Source organism: Pyrgilauda ruficollis, unplaced genomic scaffold, assembly GCF_017590135.1.
Source record: "Pyrgilauda ruficollis isolate IOZ18807 unplaced genomic scaffold, ASM1759013v1 scaffold55, whole genome shotgun sequence".
NCBI lineage: Eukaryota > Metazoa > Chordata > Aves > Passeriformes > Passeridae > Pyrgilauda > Pyrgilauda ruficollis.
Window position 1 is genome coordinate 5,070,737 of NW_024527155.1, and position 23,152 is coordinate 5,093,888.

The 23,152-nt window shown below is 46.0% G+C and overlaps 1 protein-coding gene across 1 annotated transcript in view; it reads right to left on the minus strand.

The window, feature by feature from the left end:
- Nucleotides 1–19,278, minus strand: part of SLC22A18 (solute carrier family 22 member 18) — a 58,786-nt gene extending 39,508 nt beyond the window's left edge. Inside the window, exons 1-4 of the mRNA XM_041481089.1 lie at nucleotides 18,897–19,278; nucleotides 17,437–17,534; nucleotides 15,305–15,450; nucleotides 14,292–14,424 (exon numbers count right to left, since the gene is read on the minus strand). Coding sequence (XP_041337023.1) covers nucleotides 14,292–14,424; nucleotides 15,305–15,450; nucleotides 17,437–17,534; nucleotides 18,897–19,052 — 533 coding nt within the window. The 5' untranslated portion in view covers nucleotides 19,053–19,278. The remainder of the gene's footprint in view (nucleotides 1–14,291; nucleotides 14,425–15,304; nucleotides 15,451–17,436; nucleotides 17,535–18,896) is intronic.
- Between the last annotated feature and the right edge of the window lie 3,874 nt (nucleotides 19,279–23,152).

The following is a 23,152-nucleotide window of genomic DNA, read 5'->3' on the forward strand; positions in this document are numbered from 1 at the left end:
AGCCTAAGGGGATTCGCTCACGCTGCCGGGAGCGGGGAAGCCGTTTCTCACCAGGATAGGAAGTCGAGTGCTTGGCAACAAGGGAGGCAGCTCTCCTACAACTCTGGTTACGCAAACAGCTGCCTTCTGCTGGGTTTCAACATGCTTTACCGCTCCAAAAATAATTTCCTGCTTGATGTGATAGCATTAGCAGGAGCAGGGAGCGCAGCGTGAGCGGTTGTGCCGCTGCACACTGGCTGCAGGTAGCCACTGGGTTCCAGCAAAACCCTGATTCCTGTTTTTGGCAGGAGGGAAGGTGAGCAGGGCGATAGCATAAGCCTTCTCTTCCTCTCTGAGGGGTTTTGACGCAAGCCTGGACAAAAGTACCTGTCACCTTTGTCCTTTCAGGCCCTTTTTCCAGAGCTGACATTTCCCAGCCCTTACAGCTTGTAACACTCATGGCCTGTAACCAACACTCAGCAGCCAAGCAGGGATCAATGCCAACATAAAGTTCACTGACAAAATCACTGCTTGCTGGGTGATTAGGACCTGTGCTGCTCCTGGGCAGAGTTTCTGGTGTTCTCCCCCAGCACATGCAGCAAAAAGCTGCTATCATGCCTTCTTGCATTCCCCAGTGGATGACTTTGTGTCTGCTTTGGAGGTTGTTGGAGTAACACCAGTCCAGGCCAGTGCTTTGGGAACAGCAGCACTTGCCATTCCTAGCTGGACTGGAATTTGGATATCAAATTTTGCCCTAAGGTGCATCTGGTTTCCTGTTCCCTATTCCCAGCCCATCTGCATGCCCCTTCCCCAGGGCCTGCCTTGGGGGGACTCCTCCAGAGGCCTTCATCACATTTGGAAACCTCAAATAGTGCAGAGTGAAAGCTTCCAAGGGCCAGCTCATCAGCACTGCACTCCATGGCCTGTGCCACACCAGCAGCACAGCACACCAACCTTCCCAGCTCATGGCCTCACACAGGGGTCAGCTGGTACCTTCCAGCTGAAGTGCAAGTCATGTTCAGCAAAGAGATGAAGCAGCAAACTAAAACTCAACGTCACTCATTAAAACAGCAGCTGCAGCATTCAGGGGTGGAGAGCACAACCACAAAAATCAGTGTATTTTAAGGTAATCCTCTTATGATTTGAAAGCAAAATTGTGCAATGGCACATGTTTATGCTTATACCTTTTAAACTCAAAGAGATCATGAGGGACGATTCCATCTGCCCTGCACCACACAAGTCTTACCAACGTTGTTTTCCAGAGTAATTCTTTGAGCCACACAATGTTTTATGAAAGGTGTCCCTTGGCCATGACTAGAAAAGTAAAATGGGTGATGAACACACCACTGCTTTTGGGGAGCTTCATCAGAAACTAACCCTGGAAAGTAAAGCCATCAAAAGAGAGGAAGGATCCTCTCAGCCATCCTGCACAGGACATCACTGCAGGATGACATCCCAGCTTTCACACACAAGACAAAATTTGCATCTGAGCTGACCCAGGGCTGCTCCTGTCACTGCCACAATAAAAGGGAATAACCCTGCAAAGAAGGTGGCTCCTCAGCTACTAGAGGACCTGAGCTAGGTGGCAGGACAGGACTGGTGGGAAGAGTGTACAGGCTGGTTTCTGTGCTCAACTGACCCATGTCTGCAGCAGCTGCTGCTCCCACAGCCCCAGGGAGTGCAGATAAGCAGCAGTTCAGCTTTTCCAGACATAGCACAATCCCTGTTTACAGCCTCCGGGCTTGTCTTTTCAAAAGAAGGAGCTAGGTGTCTATTCTTGCAGGAAACCAGGTGTGTAAACAGTTCAATTAATATACCCAGCAAACTGTGCTCTAGCACAGCAAAGAGGGCTAGTGGAGACAAGCCAAGAGCACAGGAGCCAAGGAAGGAAAATACTTTTAAAGAATACGCCTAATTAGAGATGGGCCTGGGCCAAAAGTTCATATTTGAACACCTGGAATAGCCCAGGGGAGCAGAACGGTAACCTGAACCCAGATCCACATTTTGTAATTCTCTCCTCTCCCAAATGAAGTAAAACCCAGCCCCAAACCCAGACCACAGTTGGCGCTACAGGTTTCCAAAAGCCAGTGTCTGGAGATTTGGCTTTCTACTTTCAGCCTGGTTTTGGCCAAGTCATTGTGCTCAGCTGCTGGAGCCCTCTGTTCCTCTCACCCCACAGCACCCAGTGCCCTGCTGTGGGCCCACTGTGCTCCCCTCAAGAGCTGGCTCTTGTTCCCTGGCACCCGTTTGCTCCCGCAGCCACGGCACCCTCAGCACTGTGACCAAGCCCAGCTTGTCTCTGCACCCCCTTCTCCCTGCCCTCACAGTCAACAACTCCTGGTCAAAGCAGCCTGCCCTAACTCAAAGCCCAGTGGCTCCACTCATGCCTGTGAGAAAAATATTGACAGCAACCCCCAGTTTTGTGCCAAATCCCCAGATTTAGGGCTTGTTTTGAAGGGTACAACCTCCGTGTCAGGGAAAGCTCCCCCATGTCCTTTACGAGTTCTTGCAGAAGAAGCAGACTCCCTTTTCTCTCCCGCAGCTCAGTTCTCAAGAACAGACAACTAAACTTCTCCCACACCTTATCAACTCTTTTGTCTGTAGATTTTCTTTCTAGCAGAATCACATTTGACAAAGAAATGTCAACCTGATCCCCATAAAATCACTCTGTCACAGGCGCGTCACGCATTTCAGACAGCTTGCAAGGCTGACTAAACATTTACTTTTGGATGGCTCACTTCCAAAGTCCAGAAATAGATCCCAGTTCCCAGTAAAAGAGTGCCTGAGTGTGCCATCAGATGGCTTCACTGCCCTGTCAGAGCGTGCCATTTGCATTCCTGTGCTTTCCCCCTCACTGGATGCCACCACTGAGCTCCCTGCACATCCCCCGTAGAGAGGTGAGGCCTTATCTCCTGGTAGGTATTTGTCACTCCTTTTTCCATCATCTGACCTTGGGTCCTTTTAGGCTGAGGTAAGTGACTAATGCACAGGGCTCAGGATTGCTTTCCCAGTGGGCACCCAGCCTCTCACCAGCATAGCTGGAGAAGAACAAATAGCATTTGCTCACAGTGGATGCTGCAATATTCAAGGAAGAGTTTGTGTTCTGAAAAACCTTTAAACAATTCAGCTACACTGCTATTCAGAGCAGTTTTGCACCTTGGATGTACTCTTGTAGCTATTGCAACCTTCCTCTCCAAGAAATAAAATAAAATTAAAAAATACTAATCTGACTTTACACAAAAGTACAGGGGAAAAATTATATAATCCTTCAAGGGCCAAGAGCCTCTGTCTGCAAAGTGCTTGCCACACAGCACCCAGGCAAAATCAAAAATGATGCAACTTTTGGTAGGGTGTACAGATTACAATCAGGCAATTACACATCCCAGACCGTGTAATCACATGCAATGAGAACAGACGTGGGCGTAGTGTGAGGTGTGAGCCTGGTGTCACCAACCACAGGCTCCTCCGCTTACCCAAAAGGAGTCATTCAACAAATGCTTCAAAAATTGCTTTTCTAAACATCACTAGATCCAGAAGAAGGCCTCTTTCTGTCATGAAAAGTGATTCCTGAAAGACTGGGAAACCACCAGGACTGCACTGGAAAACATTAGCTGGAAGAATTGATCTATCATTTGTCTCATATCCAACCGTGTCTGGACAATTGGGAAAGGAAGGGGGGGAAAAACCCATCACACACAAGACACAATCTGTTATACAGCTTTATATCAGAAAAGAGCCTCTCCAAGCTTCTGTAGGAAGTAAGTTTAAACATCTGATGCATGAACATCCTCAGCTTTAATAACCATTACTGTCTTTCATCTCCCCTTTTTTAAAAGTCTCAGAACAGCTTTTAAGACTCTGGCCTCCTGTAAGCATTGCTCAGATGCTCCCCAGATGGCTTTTCCAAGGGGATTTCTAATTATTCAGGGTCTTTTAAAGAAATATCCTGCAGGAATCTTTTAGGTTTCTGGGGCTTTCCTTCCTTCCTCTACAAATTTCTTTACCCGGAGCTTGATTTAAAACCAAACTCAAAGGAAACACAATGACTTCAGTATGTCTCAGATCACATACCCTGGGGTAACAGAGAATTGAACCAAATCCCATAAAAATGGTGCAGATTTCAAAGGGATTCACAATGAAGTTTTGTAAAGATGTAATTAGACCAAAAGTTTTAGCTGAGAATATAATAGAATAAAGGAACATTTAGTGAGACTGAGAATGTTAATACTGCATAGAGACCACAATGGATTGGATATGCAATCCCCTCTCCTCAAATAAAAATAAATTAAAATCGAAGCAACTGTTGCTGTAATAGCAGCTAAACAAGGAAACCTCTGATTCTCAAAAACTTTCACAGTTTTCAGATCCTGAACTACCTTAAATGGATCAGACTTCCAAAAGTGCTAAATTCCTATCTGCTGAAAATCCACTTTAGACATCTCCAAGTGGGAGACGAAGAAAATCACAGTCATTTCTGGAAAGGCTGGCAACTGCTTCTGCATAAGAGGGCAGCGGGAGAGCAGAGCCAAACCCCTTACATGATGATAATGCAAAGCAAATAATTTCAATGAACATATAAGGCTTGTGTCTCTCTCAGGCCATCCAAGCCATCTCCCAAGCAATAGCTAATAACAAGACATGCTACTCTTCCCAAATCTGCTGCTGCATATCCCCCCCAAGTGGGATACAACCCTCTAAGATGTTGTTTTGCCACCTGTAGATGCTGACTGGGCAAACTGGGAGTGTTTCAGCATGTCCTATGGCACACACTGCTGGCCCAACACACAGTGCTAAGCCCTGTGCACTAATGGACTGTCACCATGGTGTCCGGCCCCTCAGATCCCACCACGAGCATTTCCCTCCTCCAGGATCAGCATCTTTGTTTGCCAGCAGTGCTTATGGCAATTTTCTGCCCTGCTTGGCACAGCACAGGGCTCAGCCCAAGCAGTAAGAAGCTTGTAATCTGAATGCTACAGAGAACATTTGATAGAATCACAGAATGACCTGGGCTGGAAGAGGCCTTAAAGATCACCAAGATTGCCATGGGCAGGGGTACATCCTACTAGATCAGGTTGCTCAGAGCTCCATCCAACCTGGCCTTGAACACCTCCAGGGATGGAGCACCCACAATGCCTGTGCCAGTGTCTCACCATTCTCACAGTAAAGAGTTTATTTCTAATATCTAATCTAAGCCTGCCCTCTTTGAATTTAAAGCCATTGCCTCTTGTCCTGTCACTACATGCCCTAGTAAAAAGCCCCCTTCCGTCTTTCTTATAGACCCCCTTTATGTACTGGAAGGTGCTTTAAAGTCTCCCCAGAATCTTCTCTTCTCTAGGCTGAAAACCAGCAACTCTCTCAGCTGTCTTCATAGGAGAGGTGCTACAGCCCTTGTGGCCCTCCTCTGGATTCCTCCAATAGGTCAACATCCTTCTTATGCTTGGGCCTCCAGAGCTGGATGCAGCACTCCAGCTGGTCTTGAGAGTGGAGTAGAGGGGCAGAATCCCCTCCCTCAACCTCTCACCACACTGCACTTGATGCAGCTCAGGGCACAGCGGGCCTTTTGGGCTGCAAGTGCACGTTGCTGGGTCATGTTGAGATTTGTCTTCTAGAGCAGAAGGTCCTTTCTCCCAGTTCCTGCTTTTGCCTTCTTGTCTCTGACTTGTGCAAGTGGCTGGGGCACTTGCCAGTGAAGACCAAGGCAAAAACATCATCCATACCTCAGCCTTCTCCATATCCCATGTAACCAGGTCTCCTATTTCCTTCTGGAGAGGGTCCATATTTTCCACTATCATCCTGTTATCAATCACATGCCTGTAGAAGCTTTTCTTGTTGTTCTTGATGTCATTGGTCAGATTTAATTCTCTCAGGGCTTTTGTTTTCCTAACCTGATCCCTGTCTACTTAGATGATCTTTCTGTATTCCTCCCAGGTTAACTGTCCTTGCTTCCCCCCTCAGAAGGCTTCCCTCAGACATCCTCTGTTTGAGATTTTCCAGGAACTTCTTGTTCATCCATGCATTTTTGCCTGACAACTTTGTTGGGATACATCTCTCCTAAGCTTGGAGGAGGTGATTCTTGAATATCAACCAGCTTGTTCAGACCCCTCTTCCTTCCAGGACTTTATCCCATGGTACTTTACCAAGCAGACTCCTGAAGTGGCCAAAGTCTGTTCTCCTGAAGTCCAGGGCAGGAAGGTTGCTCTGCACCCTCCTTGCTGCACTAAGGTTTTCAAACTCCACCATTCCATGGTCACTGTAGCCAAGGCTGTTCCTGAACTTCACCTTCCCCATCAGCTTTTCCTATGCTGAGAACAAGGTCCAGCATAACACTCTCCTCACTGGCTCCTGTATGAGTTGGAGCAGGAAGTTCTCTCCCCTCCTGCACTGCTTATGGCCAGATATGTTGTCCCTCTCAGGACCAGAGCTTCTGAACACGAAACCACTCCTGTCTGAATAGAGGATGCCATTTCCTCTGTCCATTTCCTGGCTGGATGGCCTACAGCAGACCCAGACTATAATGTCACTTGTCCTGTCCTCCCTTTAGTCCTGACCCATAAATCCTTGGTCCTCTCTTCATCCATCCCCAGGCAGAGCTCCATGCAGTGGCCCCATGCACTCCAGCTGCTTACTGACAGGACTCTGAGGAGCTCCAAGAAGTTTCTGACCTTCTTGCTTGGCTGCACTATCCCATGGTTTGTCAGGTGAAAGAGACAAGCCCCAACCAGTGCCAGGGGTAGCCTGGAGATGGCCATTCAGAAACTCCTTTGCCCTCTGGCCACGTCCACTGCCCAAATGCTTCACATACCTTTGGCTCTGGTGGTGTGGCTGTGAGCAGGGTTTCATAAGGAGACTGTGAGCCAACAAAAACCCTGGGTGGGGCTGCGGAAACTGGTGTTGCTCATGAGAAGGTCACACCAGTTTTATTTCATTCTAAACACCCCATTCAAGCAGTCTGGCCTTCAACCTGGCACCTTGTGACAATGGGGTGTTGCATCTCCTCAGCCACCCAGAAGCAAGAAAAGCAGCAGGAATGGCTTAAAAGACAAACCAAAGTCTTACAAAAGGGCTGCTTTTCCACCCATCCTTTACAGCAGGCACATTTCAGGCAGGAGAAAACCAGGAAAGCAGCAGCAGTAGACATGCTGTCCCTTCTTCTCCTGTGGCAAATGAAGTTCTGTTTTGGAAACACTCCTTCCTTGCAGCCCAAGCCCCTTGGTGCCCTAATCTTACTGCCCCTGGTGACACAATACATCTAAAATCACTGTCTCCTGCAGAGCTTCACTCCTCATCTCCCTAACTCCAGGAGTCTTAACTCCTCCCAGTCCACCCTTCACATGCCACATCCGCACATTTCCGTTCATCCTGACCTTCCCTCCCTCCCTTGTCTGATAGTCCTTCCCACACAAGCACCACATCCTTCCTGCCCTGGCCTCACCACAAAGCTGGGCTTGTTCACTGAAGCGGATCAGAATGAAACATAAGCATGACCCTTTGAATCAAAAGGATTAGGAGACGTAAAGGAGAGGGCTGGCTGCTTGAATATGTACAAACACAAAGGGAGGAAGGTAAGGCCACCTCACGTTGCCCTGGAGGTCCCTCTGCAAGACCTTGCTGGGCTCAGCCTCTGGGACTCTTCCATGACAAAAAAAAAAACCCTAACCTGGCACTGGCTCTTTAAAAACAACTAACAAAGAAAGGGGGGGAAAAAAAGAGAGAAACAAGCCCCCCAGAATGGGATGGTAATTGGGCTTACAAAGACTCTGCCTGTCCAGGGCACCAGGGGATGAAAAAGAGAACACATCCAGGAAAAGCAGGATGTATTCCCTCAAGGTAGTAGATATTTGCATGAGCATACCTCGTGATAGAGAAAGTCTGCATCCCAGAGGCTGTATTATCTAAATAGCAATATTGTAAATGTATTGGATGAGGGAAGGAAACACTATCTCATTGCCCTGTGTTATGCATGAGAAACAGCAGTGCGGAGGGATGGGATAACTTACTCGCATCACGGGAAAATCACAGCAGAGCCAAGTCCCAAATCCCAATTCAGGGACTTAACCACAAGCTGTTCTGTACTTTCTATTTTCTGTTAACAAAGAAAACAGTATTTTCCTGGATTTCAATCCCCAGTGATACTGCTGGATTTGCTGCCCAGTCATGAAATGGTCCAGGAGTGGGAAGAGCAGATGAAGCTCTAGTGAGTCATGAGCAGACACTGCCTCATTGTGCAACCTGGGCTGTGAGGGTCATGTTCAGCCCTCCAACTCAACTTCTGCTAGAGAGGCCAGACCTAAAATACCTTGTGCCTTTTCATAAAATTCCCATCTTTTCATTGTGGTTTCATTGTGGGTGTCTTGCCCTCACTTTTTACTTATTCCTTGGGGCTGGTTAAGCCAGGCTTAACAAGAAAAATCAGCCACCACCTCTGCACAGCCTAAAAGGGACACAGTTAACAACAGACCAGGCAGGGCTCTGCACTGCACAGGCACCCAGGGCTTTCAAAGCATCAGGAGAGGGAAGCAGTGTTCAAACATCCATAATTGTTCAGCAGAGCTGACTCCACAAACACACACGCTTTTGATTGCGGTCTGGCGACCACGCACACAAACCAGGGTTTCGCTCACCCACCGCCCCCTCACTTTCTGACTCCAGGCATGGGGTGGCGAGGCAGGGCAGCCTCCCCCAGTGCACAGGCATGATGAAAGCTGGAAAAGGCAGCAGGGAAATTTCCTTAACTCCCCTGGAGATATCCTTCTCCCTCTGCCTTTTATTTTCTATCTGCCTGTTTGTTTGGATAACTGCTGTCAGCCCATGGAGGGAAACTCGGCAAATCCTGCCAGGAGTCCCTCTTCCCATGGCTCTGGTGCAACTCAATCTCCAGCAGCCCCCAAACCTCAGCTCTCTGTAAGCAGCACAAGCCAGTCACAGGAGAAAGCTTTGGATACTTGGTGGGTTTTTTCTAAAATGCATTTTCACCATGGTTACTTTGGGAAAATGAAGCTGCTAACCTCTAAAGGTAGAGATGCCCAGCAGGTAGGAGGGTGCTATAGGGAAAAGGGACAGGTGGCCATCCCCTGTGAGTGGCACAGCCTCACTCACAACCCTCCCAACATAATCCTGCAGAAGGCTAAGTGGGAATGAGGGTTTTGAAAGAAAATGCAGAGCACACCTGCCAACAGCCCCCCCATTAGCTCAACCCAAGCCTAGCCCTCCTTGAGGGCAGCCACAAGGCACGGGCTCTCCCTCCCACGAGCTGCTGGCTCCTGTCCTAAACCCCACTCTTCCTCCCTTGGGAAAGGGCCTCACCTACGGGTGAAGGACCAAGGAGGAGCTCTTGGCTCCATCATCACACCTCCCTGCACTGCACTTCAGACCAGGGGTTGTAGGGAGAGCACAGAAGAGCCAGGTTTGCTGAAGATGGGCTAAGGGGGAAGAAGGGGACCTTTGCAGTGACAGTGCCATCTTCCAGTGGGTACACAGCAGAAAGCCAGGGGACCCAAACTTAAAAACTGGTGGCCTAGGTGTGGGAGGCAGGTTAGAGGTTTGCAGGAAGGAAGAGCTGGGGAAGAGCTCAGTGCAGAGCTATCTGTTGTATGACTGCAGCACAGACAGAAAACTACTCAGAACCTGCATCCTGGTGGCTTTTGGTGAGTTCACAATCCAGCATCAAACTCCAGGACCTCGACCACAGGTACAGTGTGCTGATGGCCAGAAATGTGTCCTGGGACTTGGGGGTCAAGCAAGAAAAAGCTTAGGAAGCAGTCTGTTCCCTGAATTGCTTCAGGACTGCTTCATGAGGAGGTAAAGGATGCTGTAGAACCACCTGTGCCTCTCTGTCAACCACAGAGTGTGAACAGCAAATTCAGGTGTAGTTGTCCCCCCTGTAGATATCTAAGATTAGATGAACTCCACCAAAAGTGCACTGAGGTATTTCTTAGGTTCAAGAATAGGTTAAACAAGTTATCAGAACTAGAAAATTCTGGTGGTGGGAATAGAGGACACAAGTGCCCTAAACCTGACTTCTTCAACAAGCTGTTGAAGGATAATATCCATGATCCTCTATCACAGAATTTACAGATAAACTCCAGGGCCATGTCTTCGAAATTAAGACAGCTGCCATGCAGAGGAAGTGATAAGAAAAAACCCTTAGATTCTGTTTTGTTTTTTCAGAGAAGGCCACAGCTGAGGGCATCTGCACCTTTCCCAAGCTGTCAGTTCCTTGACAAACAGCCTATTTCCTCTTCTGTCCCCATTCCTGCCAGGGCACCACAGAGCTCAACCAGCAGTGACAGACCATGGTGCAGATTATGGATGACTTGCTTGCTGGCAAGCAGACTCCACCTCCTGTTCTCCCAAGTGCCTTGACACAAAGGACAAAGCAATGCCTGTACAAGCGTCACCAGTCCTTGCTGCTTGGCTGATCAGCATCATCCCAGGCAGAGAAACATCAGAGTTTTTGCTGGAAGGGAGCAGGAGCAGCTCCCAGAAGCAGAATGCCCTGCTTTGTCCCGAAATGGAGCATAACCCTTTCACCCTCTGCCATGCTCCCACCCGCCTTCCCAGCTCCCAACCTTCAGTCCTTTCAACACCCACAGTTTTTCCACTCTGCCACGAAGCCATGAGAAATTCCCTGCCAGAGGACTTTGTTCAAATAGGTTTTTAAAATAATAAAAAAAAAGTACAATTCCCTACTCCAGGCAAACAAGCTCCTTCTTTTCCCTATAAGGAAGATGGATAATAGCAGAGCCAGGGGGATCCCAACAAACTATCCCCAAAGCCTGCTGTAATCAAAAGAATAATTGCTCCAAGAGATTTAAGCCTACAGCTGAGTCACTAAAATGAAGAAACTTCTCCGTGTCCATAGAAAGCAAACAATTCTTGGGTGATGCAGCAGAGATTCTCTACAGCCTTGTTAGAAGGAAAGAGAAAAGCAGCCAAATGTAATTAATCATAGTCCCAGAAGAAAGGATGAAATCTCTGTAATTAACTACCTAGACTCATCTTTCCACTTTTGAAAACAAATCCAGCTGCCTACTTCCAACCTTTCACCCACAGGGCTGCCACAAAAGTCTGCTGCAAACACCAAGCCACCTCCCTTTAGGGGTGCACTCACCTGCAGCAAATGGCCCCACAACAGCTCTGCAGAAAGGGAGGGAGAACCTCTGCGGAGTGCAAACAGAACTCCTTTTCTTAGTAACCTTTTGTGGATGAACTGTTAGGGAGTTTGCACTCCCCAAGAACCTGTGCAGCCCTCAGCTGAGTTACAGGAGTTATTTTCAAGCTGAAGGTATTTTATATCCACAACATTGACCCAACTGATCAATTACCAGAAAACGCCAATTTAAAAAAACAAACAAACAAACAAAAAAAAAACAACACAAAACAAAACAACAAAAAAAAAACACACAAAAAAAAAGCCCCAAAACAAACACACAAAACCAGGAAAACACTTTCCAAATGGTTAGGATTACAACTGCTTGTGTTAATAAATTGGCTTATACTTCATCCTCAGGTGGTGAAATTTGCCTGACCAGCAAAGTTTTGGAAAACATGGGGGGGAAATGTAGCACTTCAAAGAGAAGAAGAGGAAGGGCTGGAGCTGGTGGTTACAGTTTAACAGTGGAGGTCAGGATCTAACACCCAAAAAATCCTATGCAAATCAGAACAAGACAGTCAACTTCCCCAGGGTTCCCTTAATTAATAAGGGTTGGCAAATATTATTCCAACAATGAAAACAGTAACAGACCAGTTCTTTAGGTCAAATACATCAATGGTAAATACAATACAGAAGAATAACACCAAAATGACATCAGCTGAGGAACTGAGACCGATTTCTATTCCCTCTCTTGTATACAAAGCACTGCTAACATATGAATAATGCTGTCAACAACACATGGGGAATGTTGGCCAGCTTTGTGGTGAGGGAAAGCAAAGAACACAGAGTGGACAGAAATCTCCAGCTTTGCTCTTCCATGACATAGCAGAAATTATTCTTTTCAATGCAAGGTGATCGGGTCATTCTTTTGGGGAAAAAAAATGGAAGTGATTACGCAGCTCCAAGTACAGCTGGAGCCTTCCTGTACAAATGTGGGAAAGAAGGAGGAGGATTAGCAGCCAGGCTGTGGGACACAGCAGCAAGGCCAAGGAGCCTCGGGCATGTCCCTAGGGCAGCACCCGCTCCTTTCCCCAGGTCGGGGCGGCAGACACAGCCGGAGGGGATGGCGATGCTCCGGGCACAGAGCTGCTGTCAGCTGAATTCCTGCTCTCCACCGGTACCAGCCAAAAGCCCGGTGGATTGTTCCTCTAATCTTTGCACTGAAATCTGGCAGACATCTAAGCGCAGTGGGGTTTGGCTGCAGCAAGCCTCGCTACCGAACACCCGGAGCGGCTTCCTAAGCCTGAAGCTGCTGTTTGCCACATCGGATCAACCCTCTGTGCGCAGCAGGGTGCTCAGGAGGGCGCTGCCAGCACGGTACAGCTCCTCCCGTGCCAACAGAAATTCCTATGGTCCTTCCAGGAGGATGCACAGATCCTCACGGAGAAGACCAGGTGCTGCTTTCCCCAGCCCTGCTGCAGAGCAGCCCCAAGCGCGGGCTCTCTCTCGGCTGCCGGGCAGGAGCAGCGGGCTGGAGCTGCCCTCCGCAGGACGCAAGGGAACAAGCCCTGCACGGGAAAGCCAGGAGCCAGCTCCTTTTCCACACGCAGCTGTGTTACTATCCCATAATTACGGACACGGTTCACTTGTCTCAGCGTTGTGCTGCAGACACAAAGTTTAAGGTCCAGAAGCTTTCAAAGTGAGCGAGGAGTCTGGAAGCCTCCCGTTGTCTGACAGCACCAAGCCCTAACATGCAAAAGCTACACTGCCTTCAAGTCAAGGTCCCTGACTGTGTCATGACACAGGAGAGGTTCCCTCCCCCTGCTGCTTTTCTATAAACCTGTGACTGATGCACACACTGGAAAGTGAAACCCCATAAATTTTTGCTAGATAGCAATGCCGCTTCTATATTGATGTTTAGATATGGGCATATAACCAAAGCTGAGAACTGAGGTAACCTTTACTTTCAGTTAACACATAAAGGTCTATAATCACTGCATTTGGTTAAAAATAATACTTATTAAAACCAGCACTCATCCTGAAACATCTATAAATACCTTTAAATGCTGATCAGTATGTTTCCAATTTTAATTTTATGTAACCATGTAATAACTACAAAATGAATCCTCCTGATCAGTTCTGTGTCATTAGGCCAACACTGCCAAGGTACAGCAGCCAACAGGTTTTAGGGCTGCTCCCTAAGGTTACAAGGTTACAGTGTTCTCCTCAACCTATGAAAGGATTTCACACAGTAAATTGCATCACTGCAGCACCTGAATGCACAGTGGGATTCAGAGAGCAACACACAACACCCCACATCATAATTCACTGTGCCCCGTGCAAACACCCAGGAGATGCATGACCATTCACAGTCCACAGAGCTTATGGCACTAGGACAAGGATGGGAGTGATATTTACCATCTATCCTATGCTGTAGAGTTATTTTAACATGAGTCTGCAGAGACAAACATCCATAGTAAAGAGAAGCAGAGCAAAACAAAAACCTGAATATCCACCAGGGACTCTTTTCCCCCACCAGAGGAATGCTGGGGAACCCTCCAAGGAGATTACAGCCACATGCACTTCACTGCCTGCAAAATTCTCTGACGCACCATACCTTTTGAGCATTTATTCCCTACTGCAGAATGTAAGAGAAGGTGGCAGCCTGCTGTAGTGTGCCAGGCTGTGGAAAGTCCACATGGAATTGTCAGGTGTGTGCTTCATCTTGCTGTGACAGGGTTACACTTCCTCACTCTCTTCCCCCACTGTCCCAAGCTTGCCTTCCCCTTTCCCACAGTCTTACCCTATACTGAGCATCCCCCAAAGACACCATTTTCTCCACAAGTTTCACAGTGCTCCCAATTTCCATTTCTCAGTTGTACAATATCATTTCTTAAAAGCTGCTTTTCAGCACACTCAGCTCCAAAGACAAGACAATCAGGAGATACAGATAAAACAGAGAAACAGATAAAATCCACTCCTCAATCTAGTTTTTAAATGTATTTAAGTAGGCAGAAGGTGAGATTTTCAACAAGATCTCCTTGAAAACAGTGGGAGTATTCTTTGTAGCAGCATGGAAAGCAAAATGTTGAGTTCTGGTACGGTCCTCTACTGCCACCAGGAGTAAAACAGCATCAAAAGCTGCAGGGCAGCAAAATATCCCTTAGCAGCTCCCTCAATGATTGCAACAAAATCAGTACCAAACAAGTGGATCACTCACCCGAATTTGGTGGACAGAACACCTCCCACGGCAGAGCCAGCAATGATGCCCACTCCAAAGCAAAAGCCCAGCTTCCCTAAAGCACCAGCACGTTGGGAAGGAGTGGTCATATCTGTAATAACCTTCTGAGCACCTGCAGGTGGGAAAAATATCCCTTAAAAGAACGTTACCACAGGGTTTGAGCAGATGCCCCAGTGGTTCCCATGGTTTTATTGCTAAGCCATTAAGAGCTTTTTGGGTTTTTAGTTTTGTTGGTTTTTTTTTTTTTCCAATTAAAACTTTTCTGGGATGGTTTCTGGTTAGAGGCAATTTCCCCAGCTTTTAATTTTCATATTTTGCATGGAAGAGGGCTTCCAAATGAGCACTGTCAATCTCCTCTGGGAGCCCCATAGTCCATCAGTTTTGAGCACAACAGCCCACCAGTCATGAGAAACAGAACCATTCAAACCACTCAAATAAACCACTTCACAAGTGACAGGAAGCATTATCAATTTGATTCATCTTGCATGAGTTACATGGACTTCAGCTACTAGAAGTTTATGTCTTTCACATGAAAAATATAGGAAACATCAGCCAAAACAGAAAAGCTTGGTGGGTAATGGAAGGTATTTTTGTAATAATGTTTAATTTTTACCAGTGTGCTCATTTTACCATGAGAAAGGGAAAAGCTTTTGTGTAAAATATCCTGGTTGCAAGAAGGCAGCTGAAAAGTCTGGGGTAACACTGCTGCCAGCAAGTGACTTGCACCCATGTCTGGATGACCAAGGCCAAACAATTCCCTCAAGACTCTACAGGAAGATGTTACTGGAACTCAGACTAATAAGCACTGCTTCCCACAGGCAGTACACCTGCTGCTTCATGTTCCCACCATTTCACCCCTGAGGACCATCACATGTTCCTCCTGCCTTCCTTCATGCTGTTGAACATGTTGACTTCCTCTAAAACAAGCAAGAAGGGGAGGAATCAGGCAGGAAAAGCAATTTGGAAAGCTACTCATCCCTGACTGACCTTACCTGGTATCCCATGCATGAACACTCCTGGCAGCCTGGAGAGGAAGAGGAGGGGGATGTTGGTGGAGAGGGACATAAGCAGGAAGAAGATGCTTCCAGATGCACAGGAGAGAATTAAAGCTGCTCGGGCACCAAACTGGTCTGCAAACCTGGCACAGAAATGGCACAAGGTTGTCAGTTTTCTATTTAGGTGGAAAAAAAAAAAAAAATTACTTCTCAATAGTAAATCAGTTTTGCTCCTATTTAAGGAAAAAAAATAACAAACAACCACAAACCCCCCAAGCCCCAAAACACAAACAGGCAAAAACCCCAGTCAGATCAGGTTTTGATCCAGCTCTAACTCTTTGCTGTAATTCAACTCCGAAAAGCTTAAGCTGGACAAAGTCTGAGAACACCACAGAAAGGGTTCTGAGCAACAGGGGCTAAGATGACTATAAAACAGGCCTTAGATAGAGTTTCTCATTACAGTTCCTTCTTCCTTCCCTTTATTTAAGCTGCCTATTACAGATAGCAGACAAATATTACCTTGCATAGCAATTAGTTGTGTTTACACTAAGAGGAACAACCCCCTAAAAATGTCAGCGTTGGTCTACAAACAGAGCTAAGCTTAAGAAATTAAAAGGTTTTGTGCTGAGGGAGAGGTACAGGTCAAAACTTCGCTGTTTACATGTAAGCCAGGGCAGTTTACATTTGCTGTTTGTAACCTAAAGACCACAAATTATTACATTGTTGGTGTGGGGATTTTTTTGTTTTGTTCCTTAAAAGTAAACACAGTGCTTTATCTTTTCATGTCTGTTTAGGAGCATCAGGCAAGTACATGAAAAACTGAGCTAAGAAATGCATTCTCTCTTATCCCCTTTCTTTCTATTTTCTATTTAATCTGTCCCTACACTGACATCAAAGTAGTCTCATGTCTAGAAAAATCGTTTTTATCTCAAACCTACATTGCAAATTTTGGCTTCAATCTGGCTAAGGACACCTTCAGTCCCAGTCAGATTCTGGTTTGCCATTTTCCTTCCCTTCACCAGCAACTCTGGATATTAGCGAATGACGCGCACGGAGGAGAACCAGATTTCAGACGGCACCAGATCCAGGACAGAAATACTACTCTAGGTTTGCGTATTAATAGGAAAAGCATTAAAAGTGGGCCCTTTGCACCATCTCCATTCTTAGGAATGCATTTCCTGCCAAGCAGTAATGTAGAATCAAATGTTGCTGTTATTTATTTGAAGATGTGTGCAAGGCCTGAGATCAGATCCTCAAAGTGCCACACTCCATGTACCAGAGGGTCCTGTAGAGCTCCCAATCTACATCAGCCAGAAAGTAAATTTCCTGCAGGTAAACTGAAGCAGCACACACCAGCTCCCTATCCTTTTATTAATTTGCTGATCAGTAGCAGGATCAAGAAGAGAAGTTAGATTTTCTCAGTCCCATTTTAGTTTTCTGTCACTGAAATACACATATTTTTCAGGTTTTTATTTTTCCTGGTCTTTAGGAATGTATTCTCCCACCACTCAATTTTTTTAGGGCAATTTGCATTTCACTAGGAACAGGAAAGCCTGTTCAATGGGGTAAAGAGGTAGAAAACCCAAGTATTTTCCACTCTTATTTTGATAGCTTGAGTTTATAGATATTCTTAAAATATTCTTAGAAGTTGTTAAAGTCCATGCAAGTCTAAATTTGTATTCAACATGCATGTAGATTCAGCTGATGAAATGACACCACCTTCATTTATAGTAATTGACAGCTCTTACCATCAATAAATACCCTCCTATTTTTGTTGTTGTTGTTTTTTGTTTCCCAGTCACAAAACATTTCTAAGGTTACACATGGCTATAAAACATTTGCAGGATCAAGCTGTTAGGACCTGGGCTCAGGAGTCTGGTGGTTTAAGCCCATTCCCAGGATATTGTTACACTTAAATGTGTGTCATTAAAATGTAGCTAAGTTAATATAAAGGCTGCTTCTATGCTGCAGTATTTCTAACAATAGCATTTATTTTTCCCTTGCTCATTATGAAATCCTCAAACATTTCAACAGGACCACAAACCAGAATGAAATTATTTTTATGAAAATGTAAAAATGCCTGGCCTTTTTCAGCTATGTAAAGGGTCATGAGAATCATTCTCACTTACCTTCCAAAAATGTAACCTCCCACGAGCTGGAGCACACCAAAGGTGGTCTGGAGATAGCCAAACCCCACTGAATCCAAACCTAGGCTCTTTGCCAAGTACTAAAAATGAAAAAAGACCACAAAAAAACCCCAAAAAACAAATAAATGGAAAAGAAGCATGCTATATTTGTGAATAAAATCTCAGTATCTGTACGGAGAGGATCATAACTCCAAACAACCACTTCCTTCAGTTCCCTGCTCCTAAGAGGAAATCTTCATTGGGCCAGACACTGGCAGCTTAATAAAGACCAAATGTCTCTTTCCCACACCCTGAAGGACAGGGAGATGTGATCAAAATCATCCATTTTGCACCAGTTGGCAAGTTGGTATCACATTTACCTATGCAGTTCAACACAGCTGAACTGCTAAGAGGGATAAGGGAGGTTTTAAATGCCTTGCTGCCTCCAGACCATGCACCTGGAACAGCCCAGCCACCCTCTGGGAGATAACTATTGAAAGGTTCTGGAGCTGTTGTTTAATCAAGCAAGCCAGAATCAATGAAAGTACAACGTGAGCAAATATTGCCTTTACTAGATGGCACACCCACAGCCTGAGCTTGCAAAAAACACAGATGCACACCTTGAAGAGCCAATGGGCACTTATTTCTGATTCATGTTTTTGTTGTGTCATGCTTTTGTTTTGCCTGGACGTGCAGGGAGACCTTATCTCTCTCTACAACTGCCTGAAAGGGACTGGTAGCCAGCTGGGGTCAGCCTCTGTTCACAAGTAACTAGCAATAGGACAAGAGGAAATGACCTCAAGTTATGCCAGGGATGGTTTAGATTGGATATTGCACAACATTTCTGTACTGAGAGGCTTGTCAAGCACTGGAACAGAGTGCCCAGAGAAGTGGTGAAATCACCATTACTGAAGATATCTCAAAAATGTGTAGATGTGGCACTCAGGGACATGGTTTGGTGGTGGACTTGGCAGTGTTAGGTTTCTGACTGGACTCAATGACCTTAAGAGTATTTTCCAACCAAAAGTCCTTACTGATTCTATAAAATCAGATACAACCGAGTCCAGTAAGTGAGAAGCAATGAATCCCACTCAGCTGGTTAATTACACACTCAGAAAAACTCACCTTTGATCTGAAACCTCTGCTTCCTGATAGCTGTTGGATGGGTCACTCTCACACTCCGTGCAAGAAGACACAAACTACATCAGCTTCACCCAGAGCTCTCGGGCCAGGAAAGGGTTCTGGCTGCTGCTGCAGCCCAAGTAATAAATCAGCTTTTATGGCCTGGCTGTACCCTGGACAGAGACACAGCCTGCCTGTTTGGTAAGAATACCAAGTATTCCTTTCAGTTTCCAGGATATCTTTCCTCTTTCCTGCTAAAAACTATATTCTGGCTTTGCTGGAAAGCCACAGAGCCTGGCATTGAAGAAAATGTGCTGTGGAGCAAGAGAACCCATACTCACAGGCATGACTCCCATCTGCATGAAGAGAAAGGTCAGGTCTAGGGCTGCAACCACATAGGAAACACGGATCACTTGCCGCCTTTTGGCCTCTCCCAGGGTGTCATTCCTCATTCCTGAGGCTTCTTCCTCACCTGCAGAGCTGGTTTTTGCATTCATAGTGCTCACAGAAAGGCTTGCTGCAGGACGGGCTGGAAAATGACACGGAGGCACTCGCTAGCTGCGAATGTGAAGCGTAGATAAGGGGCACAAATTGTGTGCACAGTTCAAAGCTTACAATGCGAAAGGTGCTGAGCCAGCATGCCACGGATTTAATGTTTCTTTCTTTCTTTCTTTTTCCCCTTTTCCCTTTGCTTGCGTGCTAGGCAGGATCAGAGGTAGCCATGCATCAATCCACGGATCTGGTTCTTCAGCCTTGTGGGCTCACTGCCCCAAGTGCCATCACAACAAAAATCAGCTGGTGTGTCCCAGCAAAGTGAAAGTGAACATTGCCCCAAACAAGAGCATGTGATAAGCTCTTCAACTCTTTTAACTGCTTCGCTTCCTTCACTTTTACTGCCCCTGGTGGCTCAGGAGAGAGGACTGTTTTAATTCTCCACGAAAGGCACTTTGCTTTTATTTTTGGAGGTTGCAAGTGAGGCTTACAGCAGAACAGCTATTTCAAATTCCTGCAGATTTATACAGACCCTGGAACAAACACAACCACAACTCTTACATGTAGTCAAAGCCCCTCTCATCACCTTTTCCTGAGCCATTTTCCCTCCTTTCCAGGTGCCGCAAATTTATAGTAATTCTGAGCTAGCAAACGTTCACATGTGACTCCACTCAAACTACAGATTACCAGCCAAGGTCAAAAACATTTTTAAAAAAGTATTAAATCCATACAAATCATGAGGCTGACTGCCAACTGGGAAATGAAATAAATAAGACTTCTTTAGCCTTTGGGGGTTTTGTTGTTTGCTTGCTTATTTACTTAGGGTTTTATTTCTTTGTCTGCTTGCTTATTTGCTTGGGGGGTTGTTTGTTTGTTTTCTTACTCATTGAAGCCTGGAAGTCTGGTTGAGGATTATCTTTCTTTTGAAGAGAAAAAGAAGGCAGAGATTCCAATGCTCTGACTTTGCAGAATTATAGGACTTTTAGAAAGAAGGCAACGGGAGAGCTCATCCACCCTGCTGCTTGAACACATCGGTTCAGCTGTGGCTTTTTCTAGGCAAGCTTTGAAAATCTCACAGAAAAGTGATTTGCCCCTTCTCTACATATCTGGGAAAGAAGTTTTTCCTACTGTCCAATCTGAATTTCTTGTGTTGCAGCTTGACCATGTCACCCAGTCCCTCTAATTTAGTAACACCTCAGCTTAGAAACAGAGTCTTGACTCACCATGAAGGCTGACACAGACACATCAACACAGAGACATGCACAGATGTCTGCTGGCTTGGATCTGGAGTGGTTGTCAGAGCTCCAGGATTCCAACCAAGCTTAGGGAGTGTGACCTGTAAGATGTCTGGGCACACCTTTTTGTTCAACATGTCACCACCGAGCCCTGGGATTTGCTGAAGGCTGCCAGGCTCTACGTCCTGGCAAAGGAGGGGGAAGACCAAAGGTTAAATCTTTCATCAGGGTTGGGTACCATATCACTGGAGATTGCACAGAAACAACCCTTCGCAAACTCAGAGCCTGAGTGAAAAAAGCACCTTTAAAAATTACTTTCCTACAGCAATACCAGCACTCAAGCAGATCCAACTTGCAAGACCCCAGAATTTGGATTTCTTACTGAGGAAGGACAATTACTCAGCACATATCCCAACCCAGAAAAAGGATCAGTGCTTGACATTGGGTTGATCTCAGAGCAAAACAAGGGATCTGCCTGCACTTTGAATGTCCTTCAGCACATCATCACGCCCTGGCTTATGCTGGATAGGCACAATGTAAAAATTAACATTGAATAGAAGAGTAAAACTAATGACAGAATTCTGTTTATGGAGGTTTTGAGACAACCAAAAAAGCGACTCATGCAAATGCAATGTACAGCTGTACTTACAGGAAACCTTGCTGCCTTGGACTTGAAAAACAATAATTTGACTGGGGAGTTTGTCTCAGCAGCAACTGAAAACAGATCCCAGCAAGGCGACCAAGGCAGCAAAGACTTGCATATGCAGCCACTCTCCAGCAGACAGGAGCCTTGTCCTGCCAGGGCATGCAGTGCAGACAGCTAGCCAGGCACATGCTCTCCCTTGGATTTGGCTTCTTTTTACTGGCATTGACAAGGGAAGTGGAGTAAAAAACCACAGAGTTTAATTTCCAGCCTCTGGGGCTAAAGGCACAGTTCTAAAAAGCAGGAAGCTAAACTTGGTGCCTGGTGGGGAGGTGTCCATGGAGAATAAGCTGTGATCATCAGTTCCTGTACACCCCCACCCCTGGATGGTTTAGCATCCAAGACTGCTCCTTAGCATCCCAGATCAGGCTGCAAGTAAAACGATGCCCTGGGCCTGACTTGGTGATCCTCTTCCAGCAGTTGTGTCCTAGGGCAGGATCATTTCTCTCCCCATCCCAGCACTTTGACCCACACAGGACAAAGGCAAGAAGGTGGCAGTTTTAAGCCATCTTTACAAGCCAATGGCCAGGTCATGTACCCTGGCCCCAAGGATGCAGGGATGAGCTGTATTCTCCAAACCTGGCCAAGATGTTGGCAGCTTCAAACCATCTCAGTATCCTCTTGCAAGGTCTTCTGCACAGGCACTTGGATTTTCCTGACTTTCAGTGCCTGATTTTTAGAACCTTGCCCATGAATCCATTGGCAGCAGGAGCACTGATTAGAATACAGCCACTGTGATTGACACAAGACAAATTCTCCTTCTCCCCTGAGTGAGAAGTCTGACTGAAAATGTTTGCAGGAGCCTAAGTATGGTAGAGATTAACCCCATTCCCAGCTATGCTCCACTGAACACCACATTTGCAGCCATGCAGCTCGGGGCCAGCTCATTTATACCTGCAGTGATAATGCACCACTAGTGACAGATGGCATAAGCTGGCACTGCACTTTTATCTAAAGGCTCCTTCTGGCTCAGTTATAGACTACACCATGGGTAGCACTTGGTCACTGACAAGCCATCTTTGAAAAACAAAATTAATTTTAAAACTGGGGAGGAACAGGTTATGAAGAGGAAATGAGTTTTCTTGCGTAGGATAAATAAACTTTGAATAGACATATATTTCAGGGAGACTACCATGAAAATGAGCAAGGAGATATCTTGTGGTAAAATTGAAGATTAGTCCATTAGCTATGCATTAAGCCTTGACACTTATTCTCAGCAATTTTGGAGTATTTATAGTTGCCTTCCTGGTGTGTCTTTCCTGAGGCCTGTTTATCTGGTGATCTCTGAAAAAAATTGAGCAGGAAACCTGAGAACATCTTTTAAAAAATCATAAAGGCTCACTATTTATGTTACTTGGGCAGAAATTTTTTCTTAAATTGCTGGAATGGGAAGCAAGGCTAGCACATGCATAGGGAAGGGAAATCCAACCACATCAATACCAGAAGTTGAAAATGTTCATTGGAAAACAATGAACTTGGGGGGGAAATAAATCTCGAATCCTTCTCTGAACTGGTTTTGTTTTTTGGTTGGTTTGGTTTGTTTGTTTTTTTTTTTTTTGTTTTTTTTTTTTTCCACAGAGGAAGCTTAATATGATCTGGAGGAACATGAAGTACCCTGGGTGGGAGCCTGCCGAGGGTCAAAACAAGTTTTCAGCTCCAAAGGAGCCTTGAAGAGACATTAAAATGTAAATATAATGGCCAGCAATGAAGGGCATCTCTCAGGCCTCATTCCTGTATGAATTTGAACTGGCCAGTGTCTTCAGCTACACAAAAAAATCAAAGATAGGATGAAGCAAATCCTGCTACAACATAGATCAGTCACAAACCCTTGCCCTTGTGGGTGGGCATGAATACCCATGATAAGCATGACAGCTGGCTGGGAATGCCAGGGAGAGAATCACTGCCTCTTGCTGTCAGCAAAACTTTCACTTCTCCTTGCAAAGAGAAACAGCATCTCTGTGTGCTGTGTACTGCGGGTGCCAGGAGAGACATGAGGTGCAAGTTGAAGCATTATGAACATACTCATCTCCCTGCCCAAGAAGCAGCAGAGAAAACCCTCTCTCTGGAAGAATACTGAAAGGCCACCAACCAAAACCAGTGAGGCAGGCAGACATTCAGACATGGAGGGACATAACAACCCTTCACAGAGACACAGTCCTCAGGGAGC